The sequence below is a fragment of the Aythya marila genome (assembly GCF_965140915.1).
Source record: "Aythya marila genome assembly, chromosome: 3".
NCBI classification, from domain to species: Eukaryota; Metazoa; Chordata; class Aves; order Anseriformes; family Anatidae; genus Aythya; species Aythya marila.
In genome coordinates this window covers 61,934,142-61,955,299 of record NC_139044.1, presented here as the reverse complement: position 1 = coordinate 61,955,299, position 21,158 = coordinate 61,934,142, and the positions used below count along the sequence as shown (strand labels likewise).

Genomic DNA, 21,158 nt, shown 5'->3' with positions numbered 1-21,158 from the left:
TGGGTTATGCAGACCATACATGTCTGCTTGTCTAAGTTATGGTTTTAAAAGTAAGGAACAGAAGTCGCTGAAATTACAAAAAAAGTTAAAGAAATGTAATACAGCTTAGGTACCCTTCAACAGAGTGGTTTATCAAACAGTAAGTGCTGGCATGTGAAGAGGAAGGTGTCATTCAATCCTTTTGAAGTGGTTTGAATGATGATTTTTTAAAAAAATGTAATTAACTGAAGAATATTTTATTTTGGAAGATAACAGCCATGTAATATTAGTTTGATCTCCATTATACTGACACTAGATCTGGTGTTTGGCAGGATAGTTCATTCAAATTGTCTTGTGGTTCTGTACTTGATTATTTTCGATGTCTGTACAGAAGTGCCTAGCTTTGTTTATAGGTAGGTATTTGGGGGGAGGATATTTGTACTTCATGTACATGGAAGCTAACAAAAGAGATTTAAAATGAAGTCTTCAAATCTTTCAGGTGTTTTTGTGTCTAAAGGAATATGAACAGTGCCCTTTTCCTGTTTTATAGTTTGCTGAGGTTTGGGGACTGGCAGATATATGAACTTATTTTACTGTCTCATAAATCTTGTAACTACACTTCTAGCACATCGTTAGAGATCCTGAAGAGCTGAGAAAGGAACTTGAAAGGCAGTTGGAAGCTTGGCAAACACAGCAGCCTGGAACTCCAGAGGAGGTTAGTGACCTCATTTTAGTGTCAACTCTGTCTTAAGAACCCTACAATTCATTATTTTATATTGTTTTACTGCTGAAGTGTTGAGGAAGTCAAGCAGGCTGGAATCTAAACGTTCAAAATGGTGTGATTTAAATGCTGGGTTTTGTTATGTTTAACTTAGCTAATAAAACAAACAAAACAACAGTATTCTTAAAGCAGGGTCATGTTTCAGATCTTTTTTTGAACGTGCTATCTGCAGAAAGTTACTCTGTTGATAACTTCTAAAACTTACATCATTAAAAACATTTTTCTTGGCCCTGCCAAGCTCCTTCCATTTTGAATTATCACCTGTAGTTAAGTGCTGGATGCAGCTTTCACAAAATTATGATTAACATGAGCTGCCTTCTTCAGTTGCAGTGGTGGAGTTTGAGTAAGAGAACCAGAATCTGGTGGTAGATATTTGCTCTGACTGTCCTAGTCATGAATAATAAGCCATGTTTGGAAGTCATTCCTGAAAGAAATTGCCAGTGTAGAGACTTCATCATTTTGCTGAATTATAATTAATGTTATTTGTGAGGGCTGAGAGAGAACCTTTATTGTAGAATCACTTAGGTAGGAAAAGACCCATTCATCCCTCCAGCCATCATGTAACGGTACCAAGTCTACCACTAAAGCATGTCCCCAAGCACCCCATGCCCATGGCTTGCCTTCATGCAGTGTGAACTACTAGATGGTAGCCACTGCAAGATTTTCCTGTATCAGCAGCAATGCCCAAGTTCCTAGAGGAACAGTCCTCGTGCATTGCGGTTTTGTAGCAGCAGGGAACGTTCTTATTCGAAAGCAAATTGCTGTCCTTACGTTTGTAGACCCCTGTATAGTTTCAGCTGATGCTAGCTCCTCCTTGGTACACAGAGGTTTGTTTTTCTTTCAGGCGGTGCTTCCCAACTTTTTACATAATTCACTTTTTATTTTTTTCTGTGATGTACGATGTTGTAGGAGAAGGAGGCAGCCCAGTTGTGGCAGAGGTATTTAGTACTGACAGCTCCTCTGTCACAGCAGCTTTGTGAACAGCTACGGCTCATACTGGAACCCACGCAGGCAGCCAAGCTGAAGTAAGTTGGGACTTTTGTGAAGTTTTTTTAAACGCCTTTTTGGGGGGTATTTTGTGTCTCTACAGTTAAAGTTCTTATTTTAGCAATTATTCCTCTTTGCAAATGCCTTAATTTTACTTCTGTATCGGAACTTCAGGTTATTTTATGAAACACAAATGTGATGTAGTGGTAAGTACTTATCCTGAGGATACTGCCTCCTATATTTTTTTTTCTTCTGTGCAGCTGCTGATCAAACCAACTTCAACCTGTGAAATGCTGTTGAGTCACAGATGTTGTTAAATGTCAGAATGTAAATTGTATTGTTGCAAAGTGGAGGGGTCTAAATGCAACGTCTTCCATTTTAGGTACCTAGGTTTAAGAACTTTTAAGAGCACAGAACATCAATCTTGTATTAGAAATACGGGCATTTTATTTTGTTTTGTTTTGTTTTTATTTATACCTAAATACAGATTCAGAAATAGTAATTCTTATTTGCTTATTTTACTTAATTTCCTAAAATATTGTAAGTATTTTGCTACATATGCTGCATATGTCAGGATCTCTGGAATGAGGTATTTATTGATAAGCTCTGTAACTATATTTTTCTTTCTTAACTTTCAGAGGAGACTACAGAACAGGGAAAAGATTGAACATGCGCAAAGTGATCCCCTATATTGCCAGCCAGTTCCGGAAGGATAAGATCTGGTTGCGAAGGACCAAGCCCAGTAAACGACAGTACCAGATTTGCTTGGCGATTGATGATTCCTCTAGTATGATAGACAATCACTCTAAACAGGTAAAAACAAACAGATAAACAACAAAAAACACTTTGGAAGGACTATAAAGAGACTATCCCTGGCTGATGCATATGTCAGCAGCTCACCTATTTCATGCAGAAGTGGTGGCTGTTGGAAAGCTGGCTGGTGGTTCTAGGGCAGTTATTTGTCTGATCCATGGGCTCGAATTCTTGTGACTTCATGCCTAAGAGACTTGTTGCTAAAAGGTCAGTGAAATTTAACTGAAAGGAGAAGATAATAAACTCATTAGACAGAGGTCTGCATATCCACTGGGAAATTATTTTTGTAGTTTTCTTAGTTGTCTTAGCTATGTAGTTCATGGGGGGGGGGGTTAAATATTAGTTCATTATAGCTCTCATGTAGGTCTTCATGAAAAATGCGTGTTTCCTCCAAAATAGTCACTTCAGTCTTTATTTCCCTAGCCTGTCCAAAGTGGTCTAAATCTAATCTGCTGTCTAAATCAGTCAGCAGAAGTCTTCAAGTAGAACTAGTGTATTTTTATGTCAATGACTATCTCACATAAATATAACAGGAAAAAAGATAAGCAGCCCCTTCACTTGTTTTACTAGATACTGAAAAATAGTTTCAGTAACATTTTTCGTATTGAATACTGAACTGAGAAAAACTTGCAGTACCCTATTTTTCATTTAACTTCCTTCTTTCACAGCTTGCGTATGAATCCCTGGCAGTTATTGGGAATGCACTGACTCTTCTAGAAGTGGGACAAATTGCTGTGTATAGGTGAGTTTCCTTAAAATATAGACACTTCTCTTTAAGATTTTTAGAGCAGAATGCAAGTACTGGTTTCACACTATAAATTTTTTCTCTAAAGCTTTGGAGAGACTGTTCAGCTGCTGCACCCCTTCCACGAACAGTTCAGCGACCAGTCGGGGACACGGATATTGCGCCTTTGCAAATTTCAGCAGAAGAAAACAAAAATAGCTCAGGTACGCAAGAATGCCTCCAGGACACCAGGTTTGCAAATTCTCTCCAGGCCAAGACGACAGCAGCTTGGTGGTTTCATGATTGCTTTAACTTGTACTGGTTGTTGATATTTAAGTGTGTAATAACTCATTAGGTAACAACGAGTTATCACATGATCTTGTGAAAGTAGATTTTTTTTCTCACTCATACTTCTGATTTATGTCACCTTCATCTTTCTCTGTGCCAGGTCACAAACATTTCTGGGTATAAGCTCTCAGTCTTACTCTTGTCTGTGCCACAGTGACAAACTACCTAAGTTTCTGGGAGCTTGAAGATTTATGTCTTGGATTCCAGGAAGAACAACAGCTTTGTTTGTCAGCCTGTATCTTTGTCAGACTTGGCTGCTTCCTGAAGAAAATAACTTTCTGTGGTATTACTTCCTGGATTTCTGCAAAGTTTTCTGCTTTTAGGAAGGTTTTTGTACTCTTACCTTTCCAAATTTGAAGGTGATATTCTGTTAATACTAAATGAAAAAGTAGAGACCAAAATAGCTCAAATGTAATCTTAGAAATAGCAAAATTGGGAGTATTTGACAGCTGATGTCTTATTAATGGAGAATATGTGGCTAGATAAGTTTGTTTCAAGTCAAAGGCAGAGAAGTTCAGCCTAGAAATAGGGTGTATTTTTTTAATGTCATTAATCACTTAAGCAGTTTACTGAAGTTTTGATGGCCTTATTAGCAATGGAAATTTTTAAATCCAGATCGAAGGATTTTCTAAAGATTCTCTAATTCAAAAGCATGTACTAAATTCAAACAGGAGTTAATGCAAGAAAATGCCAAGGAATGCATCTGTGCAGGTGGTCAAGCTAAACTATCTCGGCATTTAAAATACAGCAATGTGTTATTTAAAATGTTATCATTCCTATGTTTAGTATTTTATAAGGTAACTTTTATCTTCTTATGTTTCTTCTGCAGTTTCTAGAATCGTCATCGAGTATGTTTGCTGCAGCACAGCAGCTGTCTCAAAATATTAATCCAGGTGAGTGTTCTTATTAGTATGTTTGCTGCTGAGGCAGCACAATGTCCCAGAGTCACTACAGCCCTAGAGTAATACCTTGGCAGAAAGACTGGGATGACACAGAGATGTCACTTGCCTTAGGGCTGCTTTGGGTTTTGCTTTGTCAAAAGGAATGTTTGGTTAAAGTTTAGCTCAGACCCCAGAAGACGCCTACCTCATATCAGTCAGTAGTTCACTGAAATTTTGTTTAAAACTTTTTAAAAAGGTGTGCTTTGCCGTACCCTGTTGGGTCATGTTTCCAGATCATGTTTAAGCCCTAGACAGTGCTTGCTTTCTGGCATCATCCAGCCTCCTAGCAGCCTGAAATCCCTCGACATTTCTGGTCTTGACCTCAGCACTTTCTGTGAGCAAGAGCTTGACTCCCATAGGTACCCAGAAGCGTGCTTCTGAGGAGGGTACGGGTTTGCCTCCTTCATGTCTTTCACTGTGATGCAGACTTTGGTCATGAGCTGCTTGAGTTTCCAGGAGAAGCTGGGAGGCTTCTTACCTCATGCCTGACCCACAGTTAGAGTAGTTACCACTTTATGGCTGACCCACAATTAGCCTAAGAGACTGCCTTGTGCTCGTTAGAAGCTTATCATGGTGACACCCATATTTTCAAAAGTTTTTTTGTTAAAGTACTCCAAGAAGTGGACAGTCCAGGATTTATAATCCGCGGCTGCTGGGATATTCTGAGTGGGGGCTGCATCCTGTCCTGGGGAGTTAGGTCAGAGTGCAGCAGCAAGCCCCAGAATCAGGGAGCTAGCAGGAGAAAAGGCAGTGGAATATATCACCCCTCTTTGTAAAAAGAGCAAGCACTGTCTGCAGAAAAGGAGGAATGTTCTGCATCTCTCCCTAGATATTATGCTTAGGGGGATGAGAGGGAGGGGCTGTGACTAGTTACTGTAATTTCCATTGTCATTAAAAGATAGTAGGCATATAACTTAGGTAGAATACCTCTTTAGAGGGATATATCTCTGGCTCCAGAGGCAAAGTGAGCAAGTAAAATGTCTCTAGCAAAATGATTAGTGCTGAGGAACCCAGCATTTGTGCTGGGTATGTGTCAGGGGGGTTACTTCAGACTAGCTCATGTGGTCCCAAGTCCTGAATGCCTGGTAGTGGTTGCCTTGGCTGCGCCTCCGGAGCCTGTCTTTTGGTTTTGTTTCATCCGAAAGTAATTCCTTCTGTGTGCTCCAGTATTGCTTTGTGAGGTGAGCCAAGCCTGGTAAAGAGAAGACAATATGGAAACCTGTCTCAAAGGCATAGTCTCACTGTGCTGTGTTCCAAAATGAAACGCTAATATAGGTGCGTCCATAGGTTCCTGATATTGGAGGAGTAGATTTGGACTCTTCCCATTTCATTGCAGCAGCTGCAACTTCACCAAGGCTGGACTCTTAAAATCCAGCCAGTATTGAACTCCTAGGCACCTACCGGGCATGAAAGAGAAGCCTATGACTCAATTCCTTATGCATATTTCATGCATTTTTGTCTTTCCTTGTGATGGACAGTTATTTTTTTTGTTGTTTTTTACCAGTTGATCTCAATGGTTTCATACAGTGGAAAAAAAACAAACAACAGATTTCTTTCACCCACCTGTATCTGCAACTTAATGTTAACTCATAGAATTCTACTTGATAAAGACTTAAGGAAGTTAAGAAAGCTCTGGGGATTTTTGCATTATAGCCACAAAACTAACAAAAAATAGTCTATTTGCCTTTTAAATGCCTTACTCTAATTTACTGGATTTTTATTTTTTTCTGTGCTCAAGAAACAGCACAGCTGCTTTTGATTGTATCTGATGGAAGAGGACTCTTCTTGGAAGGCAAGGAACGAGTGACAGCAGCAGTCCAAGCAGCTCAGAATGCCAATATCTTTGTTATTTTCGTAGTGCTGGACAATCCTAATTCCCGGGTAAGTCAGTGAACAAGGGAAAAGTGTTCAAGTGCTGTGTGAAAACCAAAGCAAATCTTTTTCTTGTCTTTGTAGTGCTTTAGAGCTATTTCATCTTTTGCAGAGGTCAAAGGTATTTAGGCCAGCTTCAGTTTTTCATGTGTGAAATATTGTAGGATTTCTTCCTATTTTTATGTTTATCCTCTTTAGTGTTTAAAAACACACAAAAAAAAGCTTCCATGTCACAAAATCTAAATCGGAACTCTATCTTAAAGTATAGTGGCTGTAGATTTTCTTCTCCAGAGAAGTAGCTAGCAGGCTGGTAAATCCAAAGTTTCTGTAACCATGGAATCACAGAACGGTTTGGGTTGGAAGGGACCTTAAAGATCACCTAGTTCCAGCCCCCCTGTAGGCCTCCCTTAGGTACTGGCACGCTGCTGTAAGGTCATCCCAGTGGAGCCTTCTCTTTTCCAGGCTGAACAACCCCAGCCTGTCTTCACAGGAGAGGTGCTCCCAACACCTTTATCATCTTCGTGGCCCTCCTCTGGACTTGTTCTATATCAGTGACCTTCTTGTGCTGGGGACCCTAAGGGATGTGTTCTTCTGCCTCAATTTTGGTAGAACATGATCTTTTCTGACAGCAGTTTCCACTTGATATGACACCAGGAGCCAGTATGAGATTAAACAAGGGACATAAAAGCGTGTGCGAGTAGTGCCTGAGTTGAGAAAACTGGATAGAATATTTAGTAGCTGGAAAAGAAGTGTTTCTGGGAGCTTTTCAGGGAGACTCTAATAAGTGAACGAAGTTGAGTTTCACTTTGAATTATGTGGTGAAGATTCTAATTTTGTAGTTCAAATTTGCTTTTTATACCTTTTTTTCATAGAAAACCTAACAACTATTTCTGATAAGCTGTTACAATACTCTGATTATACCTAATCTAGTTACTCTGGCAAGCTAAAATTCTGGGCAGTGAAATGTCCTTTTCCCAAGGGTTATTCATTTTCTGAGCTGCTACACTTGAGCAACTAAGTTCCTTTACAAGCAGAATTTGTGTTTTTTTTAGTGTTGAAATTAAAAACATTGCTAAAGAATCCTGTTGCATTCAGTCACTGCATAAATTCAACTTGCATTTTTAGCCTTAAAATACTTACAGATGACAGTGTTGGGAAGGCACCAAATGCACAAGGAAAGTGATAACAGTAAAAGTTATAAAATACTAAGGAAGGCAGGATTTCTTTATGGAAATTGGTATTGCAGAAGCTTGATTAAAGCTCTTTTGTTTAAAAGGGCAAAAATATTTAAGAGCTTTGTGTTCAGCTTTTGACTTGATTTACTGTTGAATATTTGTGCCTTTCAATATTAAAACTTATTAACCTTTAACAGATGAGAATTATAAAAAATTGAAAAACAGAATAACTGATGTGTGTAGTTGTGTAGTCACGTGAGTTTTTTTTTTTTTACAGGATTCCATCTTGGACATTAAAGTTCCTATATTCAAAGGACCTGGAGAATTGCCTGAAATCAGATCTTACATGGAAGAATTTCCATTCCCATTCTACATGATCCTTAGGGATGTGAACGCGCTTCCAGAAACTCTCAGTGACGCACTCAGACAGTGGTTTGAACTGGTGACTGCCTCGGACACTTTGTAGACTTTGTAGACAAAACGAATACCTTATTGCTGCTAAACTGCTGAAATACATGAAACGACGTTTCATCGGAGGGTTCCTGAGGTCTCTTTTTAAGTAGGATTAACATATAAGAGCTGCCCTCTGGCAGCCAGACAGCCTGAGAACAAAATGGTTTAGGTGTATTCTCCCATGTGGAGATTATGCAATGGTGAGATGGTGTTTTTTCATTGCTTATTACGTAAATGATGTAAAACTTTCTTCAGTTTCTCTTGTATTACTTTTTTTTTTTCCTTTTAAGTAATAAGTTATTTGTAATGTTCAAAGAGGTAAAGTTATTCCTACTCCTCTCTATTGCAATAAGAAAAATCAGTCTTGCTTCTTGGAAGGCATTTCTGTGTTAGAAGTACTTGAGCTGTCTTGCAAAAAAGTTCTTGTTAGCTTCACCCGGATGGTTAGCCACCTCTTTGGGAAGGGGTGAGGGAGGAAATGGGTGAAGGTTTTAAGCAACCAAATAAAAAAAAAATAAAAATTAATGGTTCAGATGGTTTTAAGCAACCAAAAAAATTAAGTACTTGAATACTTGAAACTGTTCTGCAGTTAAACGCATTCAGTTGAATTGTTGCTGATTTTTGGCTGATAATATCATCAGGGAGTTTGATGAATAATGCCATATAGTAATCCCTGTGTTATCAGTTTACACTGTGAAGTTTGCCCCAGTGTCCAAGGCAGACATTGAGGACATGTTTCATTAAGGAGATGTCTTAAAGCATGGACATGATTTTTCATTGCAGAAGCTATGCATCTTATATAGTCGGCTCTAATAAAAAGAGGTACCACTGTTTGTAATCATGCTGTCTGTCTTTTTTGTTAATTTATTCAAGCTTTGATCAACTGGATTTTCCACATGGAAGTAGGCAGCATTCTCTAGCAGTGCACAAAACTGAATTTTCATGTGAAAATGTATCCTGGTTTATGTAACTTCAACATCTCTTATGAGGATATGCCAGCATGGAGCTTTGATTGGTGGTGGTCTTGTCTTTTGACTCCTCCCTGGTGTGTTTAGACAGTGAAAATGTGCAGGAAACTTGTTTAAATACGTCTACTCTACATCCTTTATATACAGAAATTGAAGGTGTCCAATCCAAAGCGTGGTGCAGGAGTTGATCAGAAAATAGATGGAACATGGATGTGTTACCAAGGATGTGATTTGTTCTCTTTGCTGTACAGATAGAAAAATCTCAACCAAAGTATCACGGTTGCTGTTTTGAGATGCAGCTGTGCCAAGCCCCTGAGGTGCGAGATAGATCAGGAGAGTTTTCTCACCTTACCTTTGTGGCTGTACCGGAGCTTTGCCCCACTAATACACGATGAGCAAATTTCAGAACAGAAAACATACCAGGGGAGTGATGTCCCCTCAGAATTTAAATGTCAGGTACTATATAATATCCCTGCAAGGTTATGTAGGTCTCTTAGACAAATATGTTATGCATACAAATGTACAAATGGTTTGGGAAATTTAACTGTGGAAATAGATGTTTTTACATCATGAGGAAATAGTCTGGGCTGCATTGCCATTTCAGATGTATCCTGAGTACTTGTAGTAGGGAACTCAAGGAAAATATATTGGGAAGGGAAACAAAATAAAAAAAAAATATAAAAACCACAACTATTACCTACTTTTCTTAAAGAGGGCAAGGATATTGACTGTAAGCTATAGTTTCTTAAGGGCTTATTTTTGGCACAGATGACTGCAGCCTGAGCCACGCTTTGATCAACAATGCTCAGAGCACAGTCAAACGCTTACACAAATCTCCTTTATTTCTCCGTACTTAGCGCAGGGTTCGCACTGTACTCGGCACAAGCGAGCACGAAGCCACCCCGGGCAGCCGCCCCCTCAGTTCCCCCTCAGTTGTTTCGCTCTTTTCGCCCGCCCCCGGCCGGCGGCAGCAAATGGCGGCCGCGGGGCTCCTCCCGCCGGGGCGGGCCCGGCGCTGAGGGCGCTGGAGGCGGAGCCGCGCAAGATGGCGGCCGGGCGGCTGCCCCCCGGGGCGCTTACCCTCAGGCAGGTGCGGGCAAAATGGCAGCGCCTGAGGGGGAATTTCCCTCCTCGCCCGGGGCTGGGTGGCGGGGCACACAGCAGGGAACCACCGCTTGGCGTGTTATGGAGGGAGGTGCGGGGCGCGGTGGTTATTTCTCCGGGCAGGACGGAGCCGCTGGCAGCTCGGCTCCTGGTGCCGGGGCCGGGGCCGTGGCGGCGGGCTGACGGCTGTGTGTTGGCAGTTCCTGAGGCGGCAGCAGGTCCTACAGCTCTACAGGAGGATCCTCAGGGCCCTGCGGGACGTCCCCGCCGAGGCAGATCGCCGCTACCTGCAGGAGTGGGCCAGGGAGGAGTTCAGAAGAAATAAGGATGCTACGGAGGAGGTGAGGAGGGGAAATAAATGGGCGATCCCAAGCATGCTGCCTGTGGAGCGATGTGCGCTGCGTGCTGTGCTTGGCCCCCTGGTTTTGTTCTGGGGGTGGCACATCGAGGCTTTTAAGGAGTCTGCTGTGACTAATTTCTCTTACGAGGCATTTCTGTGGAGAAATACTTCAGTATCTCTGAATATCATCCTTACTTCATGGGGGTAGTAGTTCTCTGACTTCCAGATAACATCCTGGGATTAAGAAGCTAAAAACTCAACAAATCCTGCTTGCCTAAATCAAGAATCAGAAAAAAATGCGTTGAATAGCATGATAATAATCTAAACTTATCAATGCTCAGGCTTTTTTACAGCTTATTTTTTTAATCTTTAGTTTCATCTATATTTAAGCCAATAAAAATGCAATTGGATTTCCGTACATATGAGACTGAATTGCAGAAACCTTCTTATTTCTCCCGTCTTTTGTCCTTTGCTTTCTAGTTTGTTTCTTTTCCTAACCAATGCTCAGGGAATTGGTGGGTGAGTTATGCAGACAGAGCATAAGAATGCTTAGAAAATAACGTTGATGGAAATATCTCCTTGTTCTGTTAAACATCTGCCTTCATAATGCCAGGAAGTAGTTGTCACGATATACTTGGAAAGGTAGTAGACACAGGCATAAAAAAAAAATACTACTAGGAGTTTGAATCGAGTCCAAATCTGAGTTTTAAAGCAAAGATGTAACCAACCCCCAAACACATTGTTAAAGAATTGGATAAAATTAATTACTTGTTTTTTTTTTTTTTTTTTTTTTAACCATGTCAGCAACTATAGTGTTACTGTACATGCTAGAAATAGATCACAACAGTGCTGGTAAGAAGCTGTGTATACTTCAATGTGTTAAGGTATGTGCACTTGCGTAAAACCTGTGTGCATGTGTTTGTTCAGTAGCCTCAATTTTGTTTTACAGGATGCAATTAGGATGATGATCACTCAAGGCAATATGCAACTTCAGGAACTTCAAAGAACACTTAAGCTGGCAAAATCCTGAGTGTCATTTTTTTGACAGCTGGACTTTCATCTGCTGAAAACCAGAATTTGGTTACAATAGCAGGCCTTGATGACATCCTGGTAATGTTTGAAGATGGAATCTACCACAGTGGGATTTTGGTTTGTTTGTTTTTGTTTTTTTTCATCCCTTTCTTCTCGGCTTGGTTATTCTTCCACATGGGAATCACTCAGACACAAAAGACCCTGAAGAACTGAATGGATGTTGTAGCAGGTGCTGCAGGAAAAGCAGAAAGCCCCCCAGATTACAACAGCAGTGTGTTGCTGGGGAAATGGAAAACGAATATAAACCCGATTATTTTGTCTGGTTCCTACTGTGGTGCGTCTAAGTGGTAACACTTGGCACGGTAGAGGAACGGCTGTTACCACCACAAGTATTTTTTTTCCTGAATTTAGAAAGAAGAAGCATTTGAGATAAATAATTGTGTCTAAGAAAATAAAACGTTACATTAAAAAAAAAGTTTTTAATGTAGATGTTGATTTTCAGTTACAGCTGAATAAAACTTAAAAAGCCACGTCTGTATGTATGACAATGAATGAGAGATTTTTAGCCCCGGGAATGGTTATTCTCATGTTAATAGGAAGTATCTTGAAGGTAGTATCAAAAAATCAATTTAAGGCAGAATTACAAATAGGAAATAACTACTTTTAATTTGTGTAGTTTGAAAATGCCTTTACCTCCCTGAATTGCAGCGTATCTTTTATTTTCCTCATATAATTTACTAATGAAAATGCCAAGGTGCAGCTGGGATTTTCTCGACAGAAGTAGCTGGACAGAGTAGATACTCCTCAGTAGCTGCACGCATTTCAGGTCGTGCTTTCAGAGTTTAGCCAGTGTTTTCTGGTAGAAAGGGCTGACTAAACTCCATCAGCGAGGGGAGATTATTTTTCAGTTTTGCAGTGTTCTGATCATTCTGTTTTGTTTTCCTTGCTGTTAATGCTCCAAAAGTGAGCACCAACAAGCCCTGGGCACGCTGCTTGCTCTGCAGCTTCAGTTCCTGAGCCTGGACAGTGCTGGACTGGAGTTGGTGCTGCACGAGCAGGGCTGGGGCTGCTGGCGCCATTCTGTGTTCATTACAACAGCCACGGCCCTTTGCTTCTGCGGGACATCAAATTCAAACGAATGAAAATAAGGTAAGGTAATAGGAAAAATGAGTTGGCTTTGGTTTTCTGCAGCTGATATGTGTGGGAGAAAAAAGCTGTGGGTGGAAACGAGCGTTTTGTTTGTGGAGGTGGTGTCTGGATCTGTGTTAGCCATAATCCTGCAATCCTTGTCTTTGCTGAGGTAGGTCTCTCTGAAACCTTAGCAGGACGATTTCAAATAATTCAGGTGCTAGAGGGTAAGAATCCGGAGTCACGCTTTGCACTGCTCTGAGGGGGGGGAACGGCAGGAGTTCCCCTTTCCCTTTCCCCTCGGTGGTTTATTTCCATCCCTGCCAGCCGTGGCTCTTTCCCAGGGGACGCGAGGCTCTGCGCTCCTCCCGCGGCCCCGGCTGCAGCCTCTGGCAGGCACGGCCCTGCAAGCGCCTCACCCGACCTGAGGCCTGCTGGCTGCAATTGCCGGCCTTGTGAGCCTCTGCAGCGTCAAAATTGCCTGCCAGAAACCTTCAGGAGCCCACGGGTACTCTGCTACAGCACCTGCGTTTACTGGAGAGCGTGCCTGAGAGAGAGGTAGGTAATACGGCTGTTTTTTTTTTGTTGTTTTTATTTTAAAAAGTTCTTCAACTCCAGTAGTTTTGAATGAAGAAGGAGCTGCAGAGGAGTACGAATGAATTTTAAGAAAATTCCCCCTTAGAGTAAGTACACTTGTTAGTGTCATAAAACCTCTAAAATCAGTAACTCTGCAGCCAAGTTACTGCCTGAAATCCCTGCTGCAAGGCTTGCGCAGGTGTGCACGTTCAGGAGGTTCACTAAAACCACAGCCTTTGTGTTTCCCTCGCATCTGGGCGAGGTCCAGAGCGTGTGGCAGCATTGTGCAGCCTCACTCCGTGATAGCTGGCAGACCTGACTTCTCTGATTTATAGCCAAAACACAAAATAACAAAAGCTTCGACTCTGCAGTCCAAATTTCTCCTTTCCCTTCTGATTTTGTCTGTTCTTCTCTGGATAGAAAACGGCAACACAAGGATTCTGAGCAACACGTATTTTAATTACTTGGCAAAACAAGTCACTTTATCAAGGGGATATAAAACTTAAATAGCATGCTTCTGCATTCCTACAGTCGCTTAAACAAAATTGTAAACATACGAAAGTGTCTATATGCCTATGGAAGTCAGAGCAATAAAACTAGTGTTGCCGTAGCTGCACGTACACGTCCTGCTTCGATAGTGCATTAATAGGAATTTTTAAAAATAGTTATATAGTACAATTCTTCTTCGCTTTGTACAGCTGCTAAGAGCACAAAAAGCTTAATTGCTAGTTCGTTAATGGTGTCTTCAATACTGGAAAGTGTTCTGTATTATTTTTAGGGCTCTGCGGTATAGAAAAAATAAATCTTTCTCCTTGGCATCTGCTGCCACCTTGTATTAGAATTGGTTTTGTACACGTGTTCTGTCAGGGTTCGTTCAGCACATTGACTCGGATCAAGGGAATCTCGTGGAGCCTTCCCAGAGGAGCACGGAGGGAACCCTACAGGGATGCAGGAACAAGTTACGGTGCCCCTCGTGCACGCAGCGTGCCGGGACCCAAACGTAGCTGATGAATTTGGGTGTTACTGCTGGAACAAACAGAATTGGAAATGTGACCCTCTGTGAATTACGGTTTGGTGCCTGTCAGAAAGTCACTGCAAGCTGTGATTTTTATTGCAAACCAGCCATAACAATGTGAAAATGTTGCTGAGCTCTGTTTTGCGGGGCTGGAGATCGGTCCTGAGACCTGGAGATTCACCAGGGCCCAGTCCCTCTCTTTAGAGACACGTGGGGGAAAACAGAGAGCGGAATTGTTCAGGGGAATGAAGGAAGGCAGTCCAGACAAAGGCAGCTGGGAGGAAAGCCTGACCCCACAGAAAAATAAACATCTGCATAGAGGGAACCAAGCTTTCACTTCCTTACACGACTGCTTCCTAGCTTCTTCAGTGAATTCAGCTGTTTGCTGCTTGAAGGAGAAGAGGTTTCCATAAAAATTGCACTCAGCAAGTGGAGCGTGGTCATGGTACAATACTCGCCATCCGTGCCCTAAACAGAACTCCTCAGCCGGATCACTCGATACGGCCCCCACAACTGCGTAACCACGAGGAGCTTTGCCACCAGGACACCGTAAAAAAGCCTGATTTAGCATTTCCTTTAATAATGTAAACCCAAAGAAAAGCAATGTGGCAACAGAAGCCCCTGTACCTAGCGGGGCAGCTCACCTCGGCAGGCGCTTGGCCTCCCCCGCCAGGAGCCCCACGCCTCTCCCTGCCTGAGCTGGGCAGAGCGAGGCTGCGGTGAGCAGCTGCAGCAGGAGCAGCAGCCCCAGGCTCTTCAACACCCAAACAGGGATTTATCTCAGTCTGGGCGTCAGGTTTACGTGCGGAACCCCCTCGCCACACCTGACTCAGGTGGAAATGAGAAAATTCCCTTCTCGGCGCGCGGTTTTGGTTCTTAACGCAATTTGTTTTCAAGCAGCACCTGAAAGTTGAGAGTGCAAAATGTCACGGGCTGTGGGAGGTAAGGAGGAAGGGGTCGATCTGCAGCATCTGGTGGTCGGGGCAGTCTGCATACGAAGCTCCTGGGTTCTGGAGTTTCCCAAGTTACTTCTACTCCTGAAAAAAGAGCGCTTTGTTTGGACGGGCCAGGCACCACAAGGACGTGTCCACACCTAGCCCAGATTCCTGCCGCTTCCAGAGGGCGTCCTGCTGCTGGCCTCGCCCCGCGTGGTGCCCGCTAGCTTTCCTTCTGCACCTTGGTCCTTAGCTTACTGAGCTCCTCCTCCAAGCTCCGGATGTGCTCCTTGAGCGCAGCTTTGTCTTGCTGAGCCTTCTGGTTGGCCTGGCAGCGGGCTTCCTCAATCTTGCGTTCGTACCACTTCTCCATCTGGGTGGAAACGGCCTCGAAGAAATACTGGGTGAGCTCCAGGGCCTGCGAGGTGTCTCTGAGCGCCGGGGCTGGCGCCTGCCCCGCGGGTGGCTCCTGGCTCTGGTGGGCCCCGGCGTGGTGCGGCGCCTTGTGCCTCGGCTGCGCGCCCTTGCTGGATTTCTTCGTCTGAGTTCCTCTGTCGACGAAGCAGCCGCCCGGCGGCTCGGCCTTGGCAGGCTCGGCCAGGGGCTGCAGGGCCGCCTGAACCTTCACGTGGCGCAGTTTGGAGCCCACGAGCTCGGCGGAGGGCAGCTCCTGCTGGAACCGCTGGAAGGTGCTGGCACCGCCGGCTTTGTCCTTCGGCCTCACGTCGGGAGCAGGGGCTGAAGCAGCAGCGGGTCCAGCAGCCATCAGCTGCTGCTCTGCACCTGCAGAATAAAAACACAGGGTTAGAAAAACCATGGGCATGCACGTCAGCCTTCAAAAATCCTTGCTATACGAAGTGTGCTGAATGATGGAGTGTCCCATGTGCCATGCAGCGTGTGTTGTAGGGGCGTCTGTTACTTCCCTGTAGGGATAGATACAGGGATAGATTTTACAGAAGCCCATGGCTTTGACAGTGCTCCTCTTGGATGTGGAGATCTGGGCTGGAATTGTGTTCTGACTGGTTCGTTTTACTCGGAAGCTTCCTTGGTCAAGCACAGAGAAGTGGCGTGAACCAAGGTCTTCTTTATCCTCAGGTGCCCATGATCCCTGAACAGGCTTCAGTGTTTTCAGCTGTGTTTTTTCCCATTCCATAATGAATTAATAATTAAAAAAAAAAAAAAAAGTAGAAAAAGTAGATTTCTTTCTATATCCCTGTATTATAAATGTTAACAAGGGAAATTAGTATTTTAGGTTCACATCCTTGCCCCCTGCCATTACAGTATCCATGTATCTGAAAAGCTCTTAAGACAGGATCCTTTCTTCACTGGGTTTTGGATAATCTATGCACTTTCCTGGCAGACAGGGCTGAAGTAACTCTGACTGGGAAGCTGGAGAAATTGCAGTCAATATTCAGAGCATCGCAAGTCTGGGCTTCAAAGACACAGCGGCAACGCTAGGAAGATCCAGAGCAATCCCACACAAGTAAAAATATAATTTACATACTCCCAGCGGCTGCCTTGACACAATACATACGGGTGGCGGAAAGCACACAGAGAGAGTCAGTGCCTGTGGTGTGAACACAAGCGTCCCCCCGTGAGGTAAAGAGCTTGCTTTTGGATGAGCGTGAGGTAAGTACCTGACAGGGGCATACCCGAGGCGCCGTCCTGCTGCATGCAGAACTGCCCGAAGCTCTGCTCTGGCCCGGGGCCTCTGCTCCTTCCCCCGTCTTCCGAGAGGCTGTTGGGCAGCGTGGCACAGGAGTGCTGGTGGGAGCCCTCCGACGGCAGCAGGGGCTGGGGGGCTTTGCCGTCCTTGGCGCTGTGCGGGTTGTTCTCCGTGTCCAGGGTCTCGGCCAGGGACTCGCAGGTGGACAGCGTTGATTTTGGCCTCGACGACCTGGAATCGCCAGAAAGCTTCAGCTCCAGGTTCTGAATCTTCAGCATGCACCAGGTCTTCAGCTCATCCACCAGGGACATCTGTGAGGAAGAGGATGCACGTTAGAGGATCCTGGCTTCACAGCCTGTGGTTGCTGGGCTGCTGAGGATGGGCAGCAAGGACAAAGCGAGCTAAGCCTGGTACCAGTGGGCTTAGCTGCCCGGACAGATACGGACACTGCAACAGGGAGTACTTAGAGTGCTGCAAATCAGAAAAGACGAGGAAATACACGTTAGCTAAGGAAAGGCACCGCTTTAGTCCAAACTACCACCTGTTCTAGTTGAATCTCTGCTTTTTCTAATGCAACTCAAAGCCTTCTGCTCAGGGCCGACTTATTTAATCATAAAATAACAGGCACTTTCCAAGTGCAATGCTTCTACCGTGTGCCCAGTGCTGCCATTTTTTAAGAGTGAAATTCAGTTCAAGACACTTCTGGGACACAGTCTCGTACCAACCTCTGCTCTTCTGTTCATTCAGCGATAAAGATGAGCCCAACACATGATAAAGTACTAACAGCTTTTAAATTACGAAAGTGCTTAATAAGTGTCAACTCTGCAGTTGCCAGTGATCACTTTGAAAATGAGCAGCTCTTCTCCCTGTACGCACATGGCGTCGTGAATTTAGGTCAGACCCTCTTAAGAGCTTGAACACTTAGTCCATGCATTTAGAAAAGGCCAGCTTATTTTTTCAGTAGTTTCAGCTGGACTCAGCAGCACACGGACAGCTGATACCACTCAATGGCAATTTCGAGTCCTGTGGGAGCACAAGCCTAAGACATCATAGAAGCCAATATCGTTCTTGCCTCTTACTGTGAAAAAACCTAAAGCTTTTTGAGTTTAAGTACTTTTATTTGGAGAAAACTGTGTTGTGGGTGTGAGTAGTTTACACTGGGATTATCACGGCAGCCAGCCTTTTAACACAGATTTGGAACTGTCTTACAAAAAGTCATAACCTTTTACTAGAACAACGAGTATTCATTTCTTCATTCTCAGAAGAACCCCAGCAGTGAGAAAACAAATTGTGTTTTAAGCTTACTGTGAGTGGAGAAACACGGTTTTCTTATCATGTTTTAATGGTGAGTTTGTGCAGAAGCCAGAGGAGCAAGAGCTGGCTCTCAGTTGGAACAGTTCCTCTTGTAACGTTGGTTAACAAGCCTATAAAAGAACTTGCCTACTGGCAGCAGTACACAGCCTGGAGGTGGCGTGCTGTTGCCAAAGTCAGGGGGAAGAACTGCAGCCTTGAATTTGTGGGAGAAAAAAGATGAGACTGAGAAGGGGGAGATTTCCAGGGCACACAACCAAGTGAATGAGAAACGAAACGACCAACAGGGATCTTGTGCTTTTGTGACTCTTTGCAGGTGCTACCACAGACAGCCTATAACTAAGGAAAAGCTAAAGCACAACTGTTGCAAATTCAGCTGTAGGAATTTGTACAAAGCACTACGTTAGAAAAAAAAAAAAAAAAAAAAAAGATACCTTTGTTAGAGATCCCACCTTCAGGCCCACCAAATGAAATTGCAACAGTCAGACTGGATTTCACACCGCCTGTTTCTAATGCAACAGCTTTACACTTTTGGTCTAGAGATTCAGGTGGTGAGCAGGACTCATTTGTTCCCTGAAGTCCCTTTGCCTGTTCCAGCAGTTCAGGTAACTCCCCGCTATTCTCTCTGCTTGCTGGAACAAAACTGCTGTGCAGATCCACCTGAGCTGCGAGGGAGGAGCCGTTTCAAGCCCTACCTGCCGTTTCTCCCCCTCGTTTTTTTCCAGCTCAGCGTGCTGCTGCAGGCGATGAAGGCACTCAGTTCTCTCTGCGGACAGCCGCTCTGCCATCAGCTTGTCTAAAACACGGAGCTGGGGAAAAAAAAAAAACAAAAAAAAACAAAAAAAACCACGATTTAGCCAAGGCGATCATGTTAAAAAAACAAAACTCCCATCTGCAGACCTTGCAAGTCAAAGTACGCTCTGTCTTTCAGTCTTCATTTCCAGAAATGGTGCCAACTACAATTTGGTGTAGCTTGCAAAAAGGTCCGATTGCAAAATTATTTAATGAAAAAAAAAAACACATTAAAAATAATTTAAACAATCTCAAACATCAGTGTAAAGAGAATTCAGCAAAAGGGTTTTTTACAGTTACAAACTACCAGCTGCAGGACAGCATTCTCTCTCTAAGTTTCCCTCAAGCAGTTTAGCTTTATTGTCTAAAGAAGCACCTGAAGCCACTTGCACATTAGATGTGTTTTTCTCAAGCCCCCAGCTTGCAACATTAGCTCCCCGTGGAATGTCACAGTTCCCTGGTCTTGAGTATTAGCTTTCAGGTTCATTTTTACAAGGCAAGAAGCAACAAATGAACCATGACAATGAAAACACTCATTATGCTTAGGATATGCTTCTAATAATCTTGCGGGCGAACAGACCTCTGGGTCGTATTCTTACTTGATGTTGAGTTTTGCTTTCCATCTGGCCCAGCTTAACATTCATCTTATCTTGTACTGTCCCAAACTCAGCTTTTATCTCCTCCACGGTTGCCTCCAGCTGATTCTCCAGTTTATTTATCAGGGGCTCACAGCGACATCCATTGATCGGCGCCTGAAAAGAGTCAAACATTTGCTGGCTGCATCCTGCTGGCCTCTTAGTGCCCTCGGAACATTATCACAGCTTCTTACAGTCACTATTGAGCTCTTCTGTACCACGTACCATAGCTCACCCTCCTCATATTATCTGACAGCTCAGCAAACAGCACATTAGTTGGAAAAACACAGACTAGAAAAGGATTGATCTCATCTATATGGACAACTCCCAACGTCGGGACTACGAGCAGCAGTGGGGTTAGCTCATACATGCTGGGGTACTGACTGTGTGCCATAGGAGAGGGCAGCGCCTGGAAGACCTGTACCCTCGTCTCGGTGCTGTAATTCTGAGTTGTACGGTCTGATTCTTGTGGCTGTGTGTATGCGTTTGTTTTTTTTTTTAACCTAATGCCAATCATGTACTCACTTTTCATACTGCAAGGCAAGGTCCCACTTCTCCTGCCTCCCGTCACCCTGCAGGCATCTGGCTGACCTTCAAGCTGCCTGCCTTTGAGCTGCGTGACACTGTCCTGTATTTTCAGGAAATGCTGGAAGGGAGTCTGTCCGCATTAAGCTCATCTTTGTTAATCGATTAGATTTGTGTACAGATCCTACCTGTTCCCTACACCTCTCTTCCTGCTCCCTACATCTTCCCTACCTGCCCATCAGATAGGGACATACTCATTTTAACATCTGAGAAGTCCTTCTCCTTTCCTCCCTATCCTATTAGGATAATGCCGTAATGCCCCTGCCTGGAAATTTCCCCCGTGTCACACAGTGATGTTGGAGAACAAGGCGTATAAAGCCTCTGAAGTCTGACTTGAGTGATCTCCTGAATTTCTTTCCAGCAAGGGAACAAGGATAGCTGTGGGGGGATGTGAAAAGTTAATGAAATGAAAGGATCGATCTCCCAGAGGTGCAGGAAGGCAACACTAAGAAAACAACGGTGCAGATGTTTGCAGTGTCTGCGGGGTAATTTGCTGGCTGATTTCATGCTGTTATAGAAATGTGAACTGGTAAATACTAGCAGAATAAAATAAACTGAGTGGAGTAAAATAACCATTTCTTAACTGAAATAAATGTACATGAGCTGCTACTCCCGGTCTGTAAACCAATTTCTCTACAGCTCCTGCCTCCAGTAATCCCAGAATCCCCAAAGACTTGCTGCAATAAACAAAGAATTGAGACAGAGTGTACTGGAGGACGGGGTTTAAGGAGTAAGCGTCAGTGCTCACACAACTTTCATTTATTTTCATTGGAAAATTTCTTTTGCCTTCCTTATCAGAAATCTCAATATTTCAACGTGTATCCTTTAAGGTCTTGTGCCATTCATAGCCACTGGTCACACCTTGCCTCCAAAAAGTTACTACTTCCTAGAGCAAAACTCCTTACCCGTTCCTTAGCGTACATAACACCACCCAAGCAAGGAAAATAAATCCGCAGTCGTTACTTCGTCCCCATGACATGGAGTTGAGCGAGAGCATT

General features: G+C 43.6%; 3 protein-coding genes across 9 annotated transcripts in view; 2 read left to right on the top strand and 1 right to left on the bottom strand.

The window, feature by feature from the left end:
• Nucleotides 1-8,905, top strand: part of MDN1 (midasin AAA ATPase 1) — a 94,345-nt gene extending 85,440 nt beyond the window's left edge. For both annotated transcript variants that reach the window (XM_082755594.1, XM_082755593.1), the window contains exons 95-102: nucleotides 605-694; nucleotides 1,670-1,785; nucleotides 2,386-2,560; nucleotides 3,229-3,302; nucleotides 3,394-3,508; nucleotides 4,462-4,525; nucleotides 6,312-6,454; nucleotides 7,898-8,905. In XM_082755594.1, the coding sequence (XP_082611720.1) occupies nucleotides 605-694; nucleotides 1,670-1,785; nucleotides 2,386-2,560; nucleotides 3,229-3,302; nucleotides 3,394-3,508; nucleotides 4,462-4,525; nucleotides 6,312-6,454; nucleotides 7,898-8,086 (966 nt within the window). In that variant the 3' untranslated portion in view covers nucleotides 8,087-8,905. The remainder of the gene's footprint in view (nucleotides 1-604; nucleotides 695-1,669; nucleotides 1,786-2,385; nucleotides 2,561-3,228; nucleotides 3,303-3,393; nucleotides 3,509-4,461; nucleotides 4,526-6,311; nucleotides 6,455-7,897) is intronic.
• A 1,180-nt stretch (nucleotides 8,906-10,085) lies between these two features.
• LYRM2 (LYR motif containing 2) lies at nucleotides 10,086-12,043 on the top strand. Its single transcript, XM_082758080.1, has 3 exons — nucleotides 10,086-10,131; nucleotides 10,346-10,486; nucleotides 11,435-12,043. The coding sequence occupies exons 1-3, from the start codon at nucleotides 10,087-10,089 to the stop codon at nucleotides 11,513-11,515; spliced, it is 267 nt and encodes an 88-aa protein (XP_082614206.1). The 5' UTR covers nucleotide 10,086; the 3' UTR covers nucleotides 11,516-12,043.
• Nucleotides 12,044-13,597: 1,554 nt separating this feature from the next.
• ANKRD6 (ankyrin repeat domain 6) overlaps nucleotides 13,598-21,158 on the bottom strand; it is a 41,529-nt gene continuing 33,968 nt past the window's right edge. For 4 of the 6 annotated variants that reach the window (XM_082756489.1, XM_082756488.1, XM_082756491.1 and 1 more), the window contains 4 exons: nucleotides 19,540-19,692; nucleotides 18,844-18,957; nucleotides 16,809-17,148; nucleotides 13,598-15,954 (listed from right to left, as the gene is read on the bottom strand). In XM_082756489.1, the coding sequence (XP_082612615.1) occupies nucleotides 15,395-15,954; nucleotides 16,809-17,148; nucleotides 18,844-18,957; nucleotides 19,540-19,692 (1,167 nt within the window). In that variant the 3' untranslated portion in view covers nucleotides 13,598-15,394. The remainder of the gene's footprint in view (nucleotides 15,955-16,808; nucleotides 17,149-18,843; nucleotides 18,958-19,539; nucleotides 19,693-21,158) is intronic. The other 2 variants (XM_082756490.1, XM_082756492.1) reach the window with 1 other exon arrangement.